Raw genomic sequence first — 17,081 nt, 5'->3', positions numbered from 1 at the left:
AGTTTCTCAGTTCCTTTCAAACGGTTTCAACAGTAGCATGGGTTATCATCTCTCTTTTTCTTTAAGCATGCTTTCAGGTCAAGTCTCATTCTCATAGCTATTCAACTCTCAGACTTGTTCCGAGGCAACTCATTCAGCAGTTCTGCTTTTCTTTTAACTTATCAGATGATTTCTTCTTTAATTATCTTACTTGAGACATTATCACAAGAGCACGTCTAGCGTTGCGTGAACTTACTTTTACCCCATGTTTTTCTTGATGCTATATTTCTTATATATATATATATTTTTCTTTTTTCTTTCTTTCTTATTGAGTAATCTTTGGTGGTTCTCTTCACCCTCATTGGTTGGCGTGTCTCCCATTCTCATACATTTTGAATGTTTGCTTTTATTTAAACATCTTGACATGGATAACACTCTAAAATATTCTACAAAGCAGCTTAGTAGCTAGGATTAGGTGTTATTGCTACTTCTTCTAGATTAAGCAAATTTATCAAGTATCAATACCTAGTCCATCAGCCTTGATCTACTCATCAGACCTGGCTAAAATAATGCACACTCTCATGGAAAATGTCTCCTTACTTTTAACTCATCTGGGGTCTGAGGGTGTTTTGGGCCCTGGAGAAGTTTTGACATGCCTTGACATTTGTGTTTTTTTCAGTTGCTTAAAAAAATATTAATGGCTAAAGTCTGATAACACTGAATTCAGCACAAACTGGGCTACAATAATATGTGAACAACATGTGTGTACAGGTTTGTATTTTTGAGAAAATAACGTTTATGCGTGGTTTTTGAAAAAATGTTACTAAACATTTGTCCACAAGACTTTTGAGAACTGGATTTTGTAGTCTAGAGTTTTTGCTACAAAAGTATGTGAAAACCATCCTGATTCATACAAAACAATATAGTAATTTAACTTTTGTAAGACACTTTTAGTGCTGAATGGTAATATGCGAGGAGGCGTGAACTATCATGAATATTTATGTGATTCACACCTAAGGACACAAAGACCACTCCTCTGGGCCTATCAATGAGGAATGTGACAAAGAGAGAATTAATGTGAGGAGATTTAATGATCAAAATCAAGTTTTAAGTTAAAAGAAGTAATCTGACTATACATTTTCTTTACATAAAGACTTTACTTAATTTTAGACCTACACTACCATTAAAAGAAGTCTCTTCTGCTCACCAAGACTGCATTTATTTGATCCAAAATACATATGATAATATGCTGATTTTCTAATATGGGCATATTTAAAGTGCATTTTACTCATTTAACCTGAACACATATTTGCAAGCACAAGCTTTGTTGATGATAATGAGGCAGCATAAACACATTAAAATATAATCTAACATTCATATTATTTTTATATCATATTACATATCATATTTATATCATACAGCATACAATGTAAATAACAACATTTACATGTAACTAAAACTTGCCTATTAGGACATGTCAATACTTTGAATGTCAAATGTCAAACTTTGAATCCTGTCTGGAAACAGTCCCACTAGTAAAATATGTACATGTTTATATAAAATAGCATGTCAGCTAATGAAAACTAAATGACTTACTCGTCTGAAATTGTATCCTCTGCTGGATCAAGTCTCTCTTCAAAATACAAACGTTCATCGGAGTCCTGCTCTTCTTCTGTTAACTCATCCTTACATCCAGGAGTATCATTACAAGCACGCAGAAAAGTTTAGTTGTGTTGTGTTTACATCAAATCTCGCAGTCGGGGGCGTGTACTTTTCCCTTGATGGCCTCAGCACATTAGCGTATGAATGGCGCGCTCTGCTGGTGGGTGGGATCACATTACAGATAATGAAGCTGAGCCAGGAAAACCGTACATCGCTTTGTTTCATACAGATTGCATTGCAGGAGTATATTTGTTTTAAATTTGAATTGTTTTATTTAAAAGTAGACATTTTAATCTTTCTTTAGACATATGTTTCATGTTTGTGTGAGAAGAATTCGCGGAGTTTAAGTTAATTTTAGTGACGTGTTTCTGAAATATGATCGTGAACACAGAGACTGCTGAAAGCTCACCCTTTTTATTTTATTTATTTAAAAAAAACACAAGGTTTTGATGTTAATATGAGTGTACACAAAAAAAGAAGACCCTCTATAGTTTATAATCATGTATTGATTGTATTTATATGACCATAAATGACGGAGTATTTTAAGTCTATGTTGCTGCTATGTGAAAAAAAAACAGCAAAACGCGCTGGCGTGTTTGCCGACCCCAGAGGGTTAAGACTCTTTTCTTAGAGGATTTAAAGTTTGTAAGAGACAGACAGATTTACTCAAATTAACAGGATTGAAATTTAAAATGTTTTGTTATTTCTGGGGAAGAACTGGGAAACCCAGTCAGCAAATGAGGAAACCTGTAGATAGGGACAACTGTAATAAATGTTTTGCTTCTTTAATTAATCAAAATGAACAAGTACAATTAGCTATGAAATGAAAGGTAGTAATATAAGAAATCCCTCCATCATGTTTTCCAAAAAGATTAATGAACACCATGACATGTTGAACAGGATTATCTTGTTTCACTGAATGGGTTTATTTTGCGTTATTACACATCGCTTTGGAATACTTGGTCAATTGCACCATCCAGCGGTCAGACTGATGGCAATAAAGTGAAATCAGACTTGTCATCCGGGTATTGCTAGCCACCTTTCCTACTTCTGACAATACTCTGCAATCACTACAAGCAAGCTTATAAAATTATTTCAACTCAAATCGATGTTTCATGTCCATTTATTGACATATTTGGTAAGTAGCCGAGTAATAAGCAGGACAATGCTCAGTCAGTTGGTCATTATCTCAAAATAAACCGTTATACAAGAGCCCTCCGATCCGCTTCGGGGTCCTGACCACCCTGTTAGGGTTTATTTTGCAATAATGGATTGCTGAATGTACATTATCTCTTGCATAATGACCAGCTGATTGTATATTATCCTGCCTATTACAAATAATGTAAATACCTGTACATAAATGGACATGACATGTTTAGCATGGATTATTTAAATGTATATATATATATATATATGTCAAAAATTCAGTAATAAAAATTATATATATATATATGTATGTATATATGTATATATACAGTATATTACTGAATATTTCAATTGACCAATCAAAATCAAGTACATATTTCAGAGATCTGTGTAATGATAACTGGTATTCACTGAAGATGTAGGCTTCTTTAGCAATCTTTGAAAGCTGTTTAAGCAGACAAATCAGTTGATCACAACATCTAATACATCTTCTGTTAAGGTGCTGGTTATTACTTGTTGTGGTGCTTGGGTTTGATGTATCCTCGTGCTATATAGCGATCCAGACTGCGGTACATGAGAGCTTCTAAAAAAGTACAGCTTAGACAAGCATTTGATCATCAGTTGTCATTTTAATGAGCCCTATAGAGTCAGATTCTGTCTTCTAGTCACAGAAATGACTCCTTAGTGTTCCTATGGTATACAGGTGAGGCTATTGATTTAGACCACAAAAACTAACACACTTACTTTCATGTTCACTCAAAGTTAACATTGTATCCATTAATAAGATTGTGCAGATATGCACTCCTCTATTGGGCAGTAATGAATGCTTAATAGGTCACAAACATTAGCATTTACCAGTCAATGTCTGGCACTCACCATTAAAAATGAGTTTTGTGGTACAAGATGAGTCAAATTCATACAGATTATTGTATATTTGATTGTTTATCATTCAGGTTGATAAATGTGAATACATCTTTTTAACACAAGCTACGCTGAATGCTCAGCTGATGCTTTTTATTTTGACAATTATTTTTGATGATTAGGTGGAGGTTTATGGATCGCTCTATTAGACTTGGTCTGAATTGGAAGCATAATTACTCATTTGAATGTGCAACCACATGGCAACACCTAAGCAACCGCCCACAACTCCCTTTTTTAGAGCATTTAATGTCTCTAAAACCCCTCTGAGCACCTTACCAACTGCATAGCAATGCATATATTGAGTCAATGAGTTTGCATGGCTACTCTCCGCTCATTTCTACAGACATATTTTTAATTATGAATGTAATGGCTGTTCAGTGCTCCCATTCATCATTACACATAACAGTCATTTGTGGATGTGACAAGCTGATACATTTTCATTCTGAGTATTGACCATATTGGATGGTGGTGAACTTGGCATTACCCCCTTTAACAGACCTTGTAAACCAATATGTAGTGTGACCTGCATATCATATAATCTCACAGCAATTCATTTCCCTGCTGTCATTCAGTGCCCCTCCAGAAGCCCCCTCCTCAGCCCCACTAACCCGACAGAGAGCAGCGCGACACGTATTTTAATGACACGTTAGAATATGGTGGTAAATATGTCACCCTGCCCTGCTGAAAGTTGGGTGAAAGAAGAGGAGGCAACTTGAAGCTGTTTTTCAATGCAATTTAACAGCCGTTGGGGAAAAAAGGTCTTGACTTCAATCTAGGTGGGTGCATTTGCATAATTGCCCCATAAAGCCACAATTTGCATCTGTAACTCTTAATTTGATCATATCAAATGTGTGTTATAGTGGGTGCAGATGAATGGGGTGGATTGGACTCTTAGGCCAAACAGTAGTTTTTCACTTTCTTAACATCATCGTTTTCGAAAGTATGCATTGCTAGAGTGTTTCCAAAATTCTCCATTTCTGTAGTGGAAAATGCAGTTTTAGTGTGGATAAGTTGAGTAAACATAGCACAATCAATGTGTTTTATTAATGTTGAATTGGGATTAGGCTCTATTCTGTAAACTAGTGAGCTGCCTAGGTAGACAGCATTTTAAGGATCATAGGCACAAACCAACTGAGATGACTGTTCTAAAAGATAAGATACCCCCGCTGAAAAAAAAAAACAACCCTCACAAAAACCATAATGATTTTAATGGTTATAATGGGAATTGTATTGGTTTTAGTGATGACTGTAATTGTCCCTGTGGGTCTCTACTTGTAACTGGTGGCATGTTAAGTCTAGTGTGTACCATGAAGGAACAATACATAGCAATAGTGGAAACATATCTGATAAGTCGCATGGCTTGGGCTCATCGCTAAGTGTCTGTGAATGAGCAAAAACTTGTGTACAATTGTTTGAAAGCCACAGGAAAAGACCTACAAGAAGATATGCCAACAAAAACCACTAAAGTCACCTGTGCAGACTGATGGGTGATAACTCAGCCCCGGCTAGCAAACAGGTGGCTGAGGTACAGTGCGAAGCTAACAAAGCAACAAATAATGATATTCATGCGCTGAGGGCTGATCTCTCAAAACAATCCACCAATAGGCTGGAAGTTGTAAACAGCATCAAAACTGATTTACTGACACACTCTAAAAGAATTGGAGAGGCAGAAAAGAGAAAAGTTTTGTCAGCGTTAGCGACAATTCGATGGAGTAAAATCCCAACTCAGGGACATGGATAAGCGCTATGGCATGCTCCACCAAGTGCACCTGATAGTTACACAGGCCGGCCAGCACCGAATCTTCATGTTCGTTCCAGAGGCAGAGGACTTCATTCGGGCAGTGCACGCCACTGTATATGCATCAGCATGTGGACAACTGAGGACAACTTAACAGGTCTTAATTTTTCATGTTTAAAAGAGGCAAAGGTAAAATTCTACAAATTATTACAATGCTCTATTATGTGCAAAAACATGGATCTGGAGTAGCTAAACCACGATAGCACTACAGAACACTTTGCCATTTAAAAAGGAAAAAAATACATATACATGGACAAATATGTAAGTGGCTGAAATGCACTTTTATGAGTGGGGGTTTGGGTTGATAAGGTCTGTGGTCCGGTTTCCTTCATTTATTAGCGAGCCAATGGGAGAATAATGAATGAAGGCTCACAAATTGTTGCTCCATATCATGTGGATTAAACGTTTTTCATAGCCAAAGCTTGTTCCTGGGGGTTTATTCATGCTTTTCTTTTGGGGAAATACATGATTGGTTTCACTTTGGGTTTGATTTTTTTTTACACAGTCAGACACAGCCATATCTACATGTCAATAACAATATAACACAGTAAATGATTAATAGGTCTGAGATGAAGATCTGTAGCTGGAATATAAGAGAATTGAATAAACTGTTAAAATTTAAACAAATATTGGGTAGGATTAAACAAATGAAATCCAATATAGTCTTTGCACAGGAAACAAATTTGTCAAAGGATGATACTAGCAGGGTCACTAAAAGATGCTTACAATATCATCATACCCCAGACAATATATAACTGGAGGAGATTTTAATTGTGGAAAGATAGTATCATATTGTCTGACCATGCCTCAAACACACTTACAATGCAGATGAACAATCTTGTCTCCTCCGCTTTTAGATTTCGGTTTCAAGCAAGATGGCACCAAAACCCTGATTTTTTGGGATAGTAAATTAGATGACTATTTCCTTACAAATACAAATCAGACAAGTACCTCAGTAAAATGGGAGGCCTTCAAAGCTTATATTAGATGTGAGATAATAAGCTATATAAGATAATCCAAAACACATTATGGACAATTGGGAAATCAAGGTATTTAGCACAACTCTTTAGCAGCAATAACCCTTTAAATCAACAAGAAATTCTTCTACTAAAAGCCCAATATAATTAATTAACTAGCAGTAAAATTGCTAATAATAATAATAATAATAAATGTGGTTAAAGTAATCATATTATGATCAGGGAGAAAAAACAGGAAAGCTACTTGCATGGAGAATTAAAAAGATACAAACAGATAGAGCTATTAATTCAGTCACATTAGAGAATGGGAAAAACATTGTCGTTACAATGGAAATAAATAATGACTTTATTGTGAAAACCTGTACAAGTCTGAATACCCGATATTTAAGAAAGGCAAACATTTTTTTAGAGAAACTACAATTTCCTAAACTATCAGAGGAGGCAAGATGTAACCTAGAGAGAAATGTGTGCACTGAAGTATTGCTAGAGGCACAACAGAGTATGAGTAGCGGAAAAGCTCCTGGACCAGACGGCCTGCCAGTAGAAATCTATAAAACGTTTTCAGGAAAGCTTGTGCCACATCTATTTGAAATGTTTAATGAGCCATTAGAAAAGGAATATTAACTCTTTCATTAAAATCAGCACTAATATCTCTTAAATTAAAACTGGGAAAAGCCCCCACTGAAATGTCATCTTATAGGCCAATATCTTTAATGTCTTGTGGCACCAAAATACTTTGTAAGGCCTTAGCTAAGAAAATGGAAACATATATACCGAACCAACCCATCAAAATGGGTTTGTGCTGTGAAGGCAGACCTTCCATAACACATGAAGAGTTTTGAAAATATTGTATAAAACACGAAATGCTAAAGACCATGTAATCCTCATTAGATGCTGAAAAAGCATTTGACAGGCTTGAATGGGGTATCTCTTTGAGACGCTTCTAAGATTTGGACTGGGTGATGGGTATCTTAAATGGCTCAAGTTATTGTGTAATGATCCACAGGAAGAAGTCAATTCAAATAACCATATTTCAAAACCTATCGGTCTAGGTAGAGGTACATGTCAAGGATGTCCAATGTCTCCCTCATTATTGCTATTTGCAGTAGAACCCCTTGCAATGGCAATTCGAAACATTTCAGAAATGAAAGGCATAATAGAAGGTGAGAGGGGACATCGCTTACCTCTATTCGCAGATTATATTGTAGCATTTTTTACAAATATACTAACTTCTATTCAGGCACATAACAATATACTAAAACATTTGGAGAATTCTCAGACTATAAAACTAATAACAACAAGAGTGTCTTGTTACTAAATGGGGATGAGAGAAAAACCCTCTTTGACTCATAAACTATTGCTAATGCTCCTGAAGGATTCACATATTTAGGGATCAAGATAATGATTAATATGAGAAATTGCAGAAAGAAATTATAAAAATTATTAAGATGTCAATTTTACCTAAATATTTATATATTTTTCAGTCAATCCCACTCCCACTACCAGTCACCTTCTTTTCTGCCCTCAAGAAAATATTTAAGAGGTTTATATGGAATAATTAACTTCCTCGGCAACGCTTGTCCATACTGTACCTACCGTATGATCGGGTTTAGAGTGCCAAATATAAAACTCTATTATTCAATAGACCTCCCAGAATGGATTGATGTAGAAAAAAACAGAATAATGATTTCATTACAGACGTAGCTTTATTCACGTCATGATATTTAAATGAAGTAATAACATTGTCTGGTTTCTCACCAACTTTGGGCAATACACATTTTGTACCTGGGAGAGGTGAAATTGGATTTTAAAATTGGATGTATAAAGGAATATGTCAAGTAAAAGATTTGTACGAGGATGGTATACTGATGTAATTTCAACAGTTGTTGAAAAAATATGACCTCCCTCAGAAACACTTTTTTAGATATCTACAGATCAGGAGTTGTATATACTCTCAAATGAAAACTTATTCAGGACCCCACTATCAACCATAATAAACCACACTTTAAAGCACTTACATGACAGAGGCAATTTATCCTTGCTTTATAATATACTTCTAGAGGGATCAAAAGAACATTCTTTAGCTTACTTATCAGCATGTAAGAATGATTTTCAGGTAGATATTTCTAGAGAAGAATGGGAAGAATCATGTATCCTTGCCTAAACTCATAGCATTAATACCAGGTGCAAACTATTGCAATACAAATGGCTCTTTAGGACATACATTACCCCTGTCAAACTACATAGGTTTAATCCTAAAATCCCTGACAGCTGTACAAAAAGCAAAGAAGAAAGGAGGTTCTTATGCTGGTTTGTGAATGTTCCTCCAGATGCCAAATTATGTTTACTTCATATATACCCTGTAAATATGGTGGTAAATGCAAGAAAACACAAGCTAATAAAGTAGATTTTAGTTTGCTACAGGCCAAGCATGTTATTGCACTAAAATGGAAATATATCCAAAGCCCCTCCTCTTCCCAATGGGTCAAAGAAATTATCTGTAACCTTACCATGGAAAAGTTGATGTGTAGTTAGAGGGAAGTTAAAAGACTTCTACAAGATTTGGACTTATTTTTACAATATTGCATACAGATGGACTAGACAACATTAGATGACCGATCATCTTCTGTGTGCTGAGGTTGTTTAGCATACCATGAAGATAGATTGTTTTCCAGCAGAACAAATAGTGACTTTGGAAAAGCAGTAAATGGTCAAATGATAATGGTGATAACTTTGAACTGTGATTTACAAGAATGAGCACTGATTGATTTTAATTATTTATGTATTTAATCCAGGGCAGGATGGTGGGAGATGTTCTTAATATGCTCTGCATTGTTACTTTAGATGTTTAAACAAATACCAATAAATATATGGGGGGGGGGGGGATTTTAACCGTGATATTTGTAGCAAAACCACAATAACCACCAAATTTACTATTGCTACTACAATCATGTTTAGTGCAATATTACTATAATAAAACCATGGTTAATTTTCATAAGCTTTTAACAAATAGAGCGACACAATTTAACTGAACATAAATTTAACCTCATTGACACAGCAACAGAAAAATGGATTTGAATGGAAGGAATGGATTTGTTGCAATGGATGTGCAAAGATTGCCCATTTTGACTGCTGGAAAAGCACATGATTCATTTGTGAAATAGGCATGTGCTAATATTGTAAATCTAACATGTACACGGTTGATTTTCTACAAGCAGAATCAATCAGACATTGTTGTAATGTAGTTAAGATAGTTTAAAATGCCAAAAGTGATTTAAATAAATTTAAATTGAGACATCCTAAACTAATGTTTGACAAGTTTAGGGGCGGCTGTGGCTCAGTTGGTAGAGCGGGTCAGCCACTAATAGCAGGGTTGGTGGTTCGAAGCCCACACGATTCCACATGCCGAAGTGTCCTTGGGCAAGACACTGAACCCCAAGTTGCTCCCAATGGCAGGCTAGCGCCAATGGTGTATGAATGTGTGTGTGAATGGGTGAATGAGTCACAGTGTAAAGCGCTTTGAATACCGTTAAGGTTAAAAAGGCGCTATATAAGTGCAGACCATTTACCATTTTTACCATTAATCTTTTTAATTATTATTATTTTACAAATAAATTTTGGGTCTTTAGTGCCGTTGTACACTAGTCAAGAATTTATGTATTTTTAACGGTTTTCAATACGGGTCAAAATGACCCGAAGGACAAAAGGAGGGTGCAGTTTCTTAAGACAATAGTAGGGTTAAATCAATTTGTAAGTCGAGTCTCCCTTGCTCTTCACATAAAGAGCACTATTGATGTGGCATACGTAGAGCTTTCCAAATATGCTCCCTTAGAAGGCAATCTAACCATGTAGCAGTGCTGGGAAGTAGTTAACTAAAAGAAGCGATGCTACTAACAACATTTTTCAGTAGAGTGATTGGAGTTCTGCCATTTTTACAACAATGTAGCTTTTATAGTAATGAGCAAGATTTCCCAACGTGAAGCTATGTAACGTAACAAACCGCTACAGTTGTGACATTGTGTTGTGAATGCATTAATTGTGTTCACCTAAACCGTACTCTCTCTCTCTCTCTCTCTCTCTCTCTCTCTCTCGCTCTCTCTCTCTCTCTCTCAAGGAGTGTGGTGAGATCTGAATCATTTAGTTATTTCAGTCAATTCATGCAAATGAACGATTACCTTATATTTAGCTTCAGGAACACTGATTCATTTCAGTGAGTTGGCTCTTTCGAATGAATCACATAAATTATTCACTTGAGCCTTGACAACCTTAAAAGGACTTTGGATTTCAAATGTATGTTCAATTTAATGTTGTCGCCCTATTTCTTAAGCCCTTGTGAAAATGAACAATGGTTGTATTATCGTAATATTGCAGTAAACTTGAATGTAGTAACCATGGTTAATTTTGTGGTTACTATGGTTTTAGTAAAAACATCATGGTTTAACTGTAGTTACTGTAGTTGTACAACAATGGTTAATTTTTGTAAGGGAACATCACCCTTATTAAATATATAACTATCCATATTATTGAGTTCTGCAGTCATTGCATTGTACATATCTAAACATATTATCTTTAAATAGCTTCAATATAGTTAGTGTAGCAACATGTATGTAGCTAACTACTTTTTGAATGGAGTAGATTTACTGTAGTTTACCTATAAGTATCTTGTTTCTTGTGAAGCTGCTTTTCAAGTATACTGTAAATAGCAAGAACAGAGCCATAATGTCATGCTGACATTTCCATTCATTTGCTAGTAAATGTCATCAAAGCAAGTGTTTTAATTTATTTCTGTGTGCTTGCGGGGATATTATTCATATTATCACATAAATCACATACACCCACATTTCTCTCACTCTCAGATTGCCCTGATAGCTTACATCCTCTTTCTCTTTTGTCCTCAGGAGACCCGGATCAACTGCATTCGGATCGCTCGTAAAGGTAATTCATTCTTTATCTGCACTAGTGTTTACATGCTCGAGGGCATGTCTCGTTGATAGAGCGTATACATCAACGCTAACCAAATGTCTCTTCTGCGGTCTCACTCACACTTTATCAACAGATCAAGCTGTATTTTTTATCTTTACGTGGCACACTCTCTGAATGCGTGCGGTGATAGTTGAGCACGATCCACACGGTATTGTAATCAAAATATTACATACACATTTTCATTCAAGTTCAGCTCACTGAGCTAATAAAACAAAAATACTGTAGACTGATGGAAAAGAGAAAATGAGTAAAAGCAAGAAGGAAATTGGTTGATAGGAAAACCAAGTCCAAAACCTAGTGAGCTGCCTAACTCGATGGCCAAAAGGCTTACGAATATGATCAAATGAAGCCTCCAGATATTGTTCAAGGCTGTTGCTCTGTAATATTACCAGTTGAATGAGCAATTCATTTATTTGAAATGACTGGTAATTGCTTCATTATTTTGTTAATTAGTTCATATATTCTTCTGTATGATGTAATTAAAAACCTTAACAAATACATGAAGCGAAAATCAAACTGCAATGTTGTGTTGTGCTCATTATTGCTAAATATTGAAATAACACTACCTGCTGTATTCATCTCATATTCTGATATTTATGAATTTATTTATCCTGATGATCAAGGATGTTGTAATTAATGTTTGCTTAGCAGATGGTATAATGAGGTACTTCCATTTCTGTGATTTTCAAAATGGCAAGTTCTTCTTTTGGAAGCTCTGCAGGGGCTCAAATTAATCGAGAGAGAGAGCGCGCGATTGCATGCTGTTCTCCTGAGCGGTTTGAAAATTGACTGCATTTACAGGCAGAGAAAATGGAGACACGAAGACTTAAAATGGCTGTTAGTTTCAGTTCATAACACAGTTTGATTCTTTCTCAAGTTTTTGGCCAGAACACGCGGCTGTCGTCACTGGACACTCAATGGTTGTCCTGAGTCAAATTTTGTGGTCGCTGAAATGTCGCCATGTCTGTTCCTGGATGTGCAAGCAATTCCATTCAAAGCTGGGCAGAATAATGGCTAACTTTTGGCCTTGCCTGATTAGACCTGATTAAATGGGGAATGGATGCTTTGATGGCAACAGACCTGAGTTTTGGTGAATTATGAGGCCCTTTACTGTGGCACTTTATGTTCTAGTCCAGTGGTTCTCAACAGGGTATACTTCAACCCAGATTTTATGTTGGACATCAAGTGGCGACTTAACGTGTAATAAATAATAAATACCTGTATTTAATGTCACCTGGGTCACATTTTCTTTTAACTTACAATGTTTTGTTCGTGGTCTTCAAGTATAACGTCACGTATTAAGTTAAATTAGATTCAGGAAGTTTTCTCTCCCCACTTTTTCAAGTTTATTAGCCTATTTATTTAATCCTAATCATATTATCCAGTTTATTTCCTAATATCAAACGTCATTTAAACAGAACATGTATTACACAGACGGAGAACTTTGTTCAGAAGTTTAGGAGGTCCAGACTTTAAAACCCTTAAATGTACTTGCTCTTGTATTTACAGTGCAATGCCATTTAGGCACAGGACGACATGGATGGCTCATCGTAGCTGTCTTTCTAAATAATAATAATATTAAATTGTAGTATTTGTGTCTGTCTACTGTTTGAGAGGTTTGAATTCCTCCATAGCACTTTAAATTCTCTGTAGAATTCAAATGGGTTGCATCAGTTTTTGTGATCTGCGCTGCGACACCGAGGGAAGTCCGCTTGACTCGCGCATGCTCCAGCGATATAGTAGGATAGAGCAGATCAATGGCGCAACACACTCATGGAAACCAGGCTTTACTTGCACCATGAAAATATTGTGTTGCAGATGAGGAGCATATTTAGTGCATTTAAAGCATTGAACGTGAGATGACTTTTGCAACATTTGCCGAAATTTCACTTGGGTGGTTGGCGAAAATGTTCAAAGGAGGGAGAGCCATGGCAATGTTATTTCCTTGCTGTCCTCCACCTTATCAGAACACACCTGTGACCCACTATTAACCCACCAGTTGAGAAACACTGTTCTAGATAAATGCGTCTCGTTTTGTGGGTTGTGACCCAAAAATGAAAGTTCTGATAGGGTCGCAGACAGCAGGTGAAAAAGATACTAAGTGCATTTAATTACATTCAACTAACCATATAATCTTGCAGAATTTGGAAAGCAATATAAATAGGCTTATCAGCTTTTAGAAGGTTGAAAAAAAAAACCACCAAGAAAAAAAGACTTGCAGACTTGAGTGAAATTTAAGATGACATTTATTTGATGAATATAAAACAGAAAAGTAATGTCTCTGTTTGGCGTAGGCCCCGTCTGGCAGTCCGAAGAAGTTGTACTCGGAACCGTCATGTCCTGCCGGAGATAAGAGGCAGGGACGAGGAGCCTACCCCGTGCAGGACGGGACTCAACTGGTGGTGGTGGGGTGGTGGAGGTTACTGTGTTAGCACACTGAAACAGCAATGGGATAAATTCGTGAGCAGACTTCTAAAGCAACGGCTGACATGTGATTGGCTGGGAATTACCCAGCTAATGGTGCGATGATGTACAGCTGCTAGTCTTCCCGCTAGAACTACGCTGCGCTTACATTTCCTGTATTTTGTTGTTGTTGTTGATGTCAAAGGCCGTGTATCCAATCAAACTATGATATTTTGACTGATTTATCTGTCATATGACAGATGCCAAAATGGGCATGTAGCGTGACATGGCCTCATCCATGAAAACCATGTACAAATCTATGAATGGTAAGAGAAAATGTGACCCAGACTACATTCACCACAATTTGTTTAATGCAGTGAAATATTAGCTGCCGAAATTATTAAAACAACCAAGTTATTTAGAAAATAACTTCCTATCTCATGTTAATAGTTCATGTTGTAATATACGGTATATAGGATTGGGTCGCCACTTGATGTCCAAAATAAAGTCTTGTTTCTGTAACAAAGTCAGTCGCACAATGATTAAAGATCTCGAATTATCTCAGTTACTGAATGGCAAATGTGCAATTTGCAAGCTTGTATGCCAAAACCACATTTTTAAAAGGAGATTTTCAGTGATGGCAGTAATAGGCAGTTTTGATGACCGCCATGAGATTGGGTTTAAATTGAAATTTTGAACGTCCATCCAGTATTAATTAGTAGTGTTTAACAAGTCCAAACAGAAATATGTTCTCATTTTGTCAACGTCCAATTTACTGTCTCTCTGAGGGCACCCCGGGTTGAGCTCCCTACCCTATGGCTGGTTCATGGGCTGCCTGATGCTGATAAAGTGTTTCTTCATCTCCCTCCAACCCCTGTGATACCTTCACCAGATTAACATGTAGTGTGAGCCAGCATCACCTGGCCTCTGTTCTAATCGTATAATACTCATCTGCTGCTTCAGATAACGTGCTATATAAGGTTCTGTAGGGCAACATAGCTAAAAATACACACATATCTCAGTATGTTTATCAGTATCTTATCAACGATATTCATCTTAATATTGATATATTTAACTGAAATGATGAAAAAAAAATGTCAAAAAGTTTAATAATCAAATATGTTTTTTTTCTCACCAAATAAACAAAAGGAAGAATAAAATATAATAATTTTCCTTCAAATGTATAATTATTAAAATGTAATAACACATACATAGTAATAGACAACAACAGTTACCTACATACACTGTACGGTATATTTAGGAAATATTATTAATTTTCAAATGTTCATTACTTTTATTGCCATGAAAATAATCAAAATAATTGTACATAATTTCACAAACAACTACAATGCGATTAAAATAAATAAAAATTCAAGGCATAAAAAAGGCCTTCTTTTCACACTTTTTTTTATTTATTTGGAAACAAGAATTATATTTAATACTGTTCATCAAATGCACCAATATAACAATACATAGTATAACAGCAATATTTACATACATATATACATGTATGTACAGTATATACTAATATATACACTCAAAAAGAATTAAAATACATTTTATATATATATATATATATATATATATATATATATATATGCACCAATAACAATACACCACAATAAATAACAAAATGCAATTTTTAATAATATTAAATGAATAATCTTTGTGCAATGTATTGCATAGCCCTAATTAGCAATGCTATTCTATCAAATAATTATACTGTAATTATTGAAATAATTACACATAATTACACAAGCAATTACAATGCAATAAAACTCTAATTATCAAGACATATGAAATAATCAAGGTATGCTTTCTATGTAGTTTCTTACGAAGTGAACACAAGTCGGAATTATATTCAGTCTCTTTTTTTAATCATATGGACTAATATTACAATACATAGTAATAAAACTTGCTCAATCTTTAAAAAACACAAGTAGATCTTTTAGTAGATTCTTATTTTTGTGAACTGTACAGTATTACTGACTTTCAGCTAAATGATTTATGACCATTTTTCCTCTTTCCTCACTCAGTGGCCTGCAGGGACCATAAGCATGCTCTGGAAGTTTCCCAGCATGCGGAGGACATGGGGCTGATCCTGGGGGCTTGTGCGGGGGGACTGGTGGTTCTCATCCTGCTGCTGGGAGCCATCGTGATTGTCATCAAGAAGGGGTAAGCATGTGTCCACTGTCACATGCGATTCAAATCCAATTCTAGATTGACTTTAAACTTTAAAGGTTTCAATTATTCTAAGTGATAAAATTATTCTAAGTGATAAGTTCAGTCATGAAACTCTACATGGTGTAAGTTGATTGGCCCTTTGACATGTTGGGGTTTATTTTCCCACTATTTTAATGCTATGTCTTATGTGCAGCGGTATGCGATATGTAATACATGCATCAGTGGGCATTGCCAAAAAGTTTTGGTATTTTTGTGCAAGCATGCGGTAAATATAGCAGTAAGTGGGCTAGCAAAATTGTGCATGCAAGCAATAAATTAAGACCATTGATAAGATGTTGATAGCTAATGTAAATGGACTGTATGCATAGGCATCAATTTATGTCATTGTAGCTGGTATTCCTTGTAGACTATTGGATGTAGGCTGTTAATTAATAAAACAAATGTAAGTATATTTCATCATATTGCTCTATCGAGGCACAACATCATGTATTAATTGTAACTGTCAGGGACATGTAATTCAAAACAGTAGCACCTGCTGGTGGAATCCCAAAATGCAAATGCACATACTGAGTTTAGACTTTGCACTTATAAGAGATGTGGTTTTCAGACGTCTTAAGCGCAATTACTTATTTCTCACAAATATATCCAATAAGGTTTGTGCCACTTCATTTAAATACACCTCCCATATATTTTTTTAGAATACACAAACTTTTTTGCACACATATGCCCACAGACAGTCCGAACACTTCTACCCATGGTCACGAAAATTGGATGAGTTTGAGTGCATGGTTGTAGTCCAGAGCACAGAGCCCTGTGCTGAAAACTGGAACGAAAATAGAGCCCGTAATCTGTTACCCAATCAACTTGCGTACTTTCTCTATTTGTCTAACTTTTAAATAACTGATTTAAACTTAAATACATATCTATTATTACTTGTTTGCATATAAGCTGTAGCATGATACAATAGTGTTCTCTCTGAAACCCTCCTCCTCCCCAGGATCACTTGTCTAGGTCTGCTGCAAGGGGAT

General features: G+C 35.8%; 1 protein-coding gene across 3 annotated transcripts in view; it reads left to right on the top strand.

The window, feature by feature from the left end:
- LOC127650135 (receptor-type tyrosine-protein phosphatase U-like) overlaps positions 1-17,081 on the top strand; it is a 298,945-nt gene that overhangs the window by 215,658 nt on the left and 66,206 nt on the right. For all 3 annotated transcript variants that reach the window (XM_052135337.1, XM_052135338.1, XM_052135336.1), the window contains exons 13-14: positions 11,382-11,418; positions 15,906-16,044. In XM_052135337.1, coding sequence (XP_051991297.1) covers positions 11,382-11,418; positions 15,906-16,044 — 176 coding nt within the window. The remainder of the gene's footprint in view (positions 1-11,381; positions 11,419-15,905; positions 16,045-17,081) is intronic.

This window comes from Xyrauchen texanus, chromosome 10, assembly GCF_025860055.1.
Source record: "Xyrauchen texanus isolate HMW12.3.18 chromosome 10, RBS_HiC_50CHRs, whole genome shotgun sequence".
Lineage (NCBI taxonomy): Eukaryota > Metazoa > Chordata > Actinopteri > Cypriniformes > Catostomidae > Xyrauchen > Xyrauchen texanus.
This window is presented reverse-complemented; position numbering and strand designations above follow the sequence as displayed.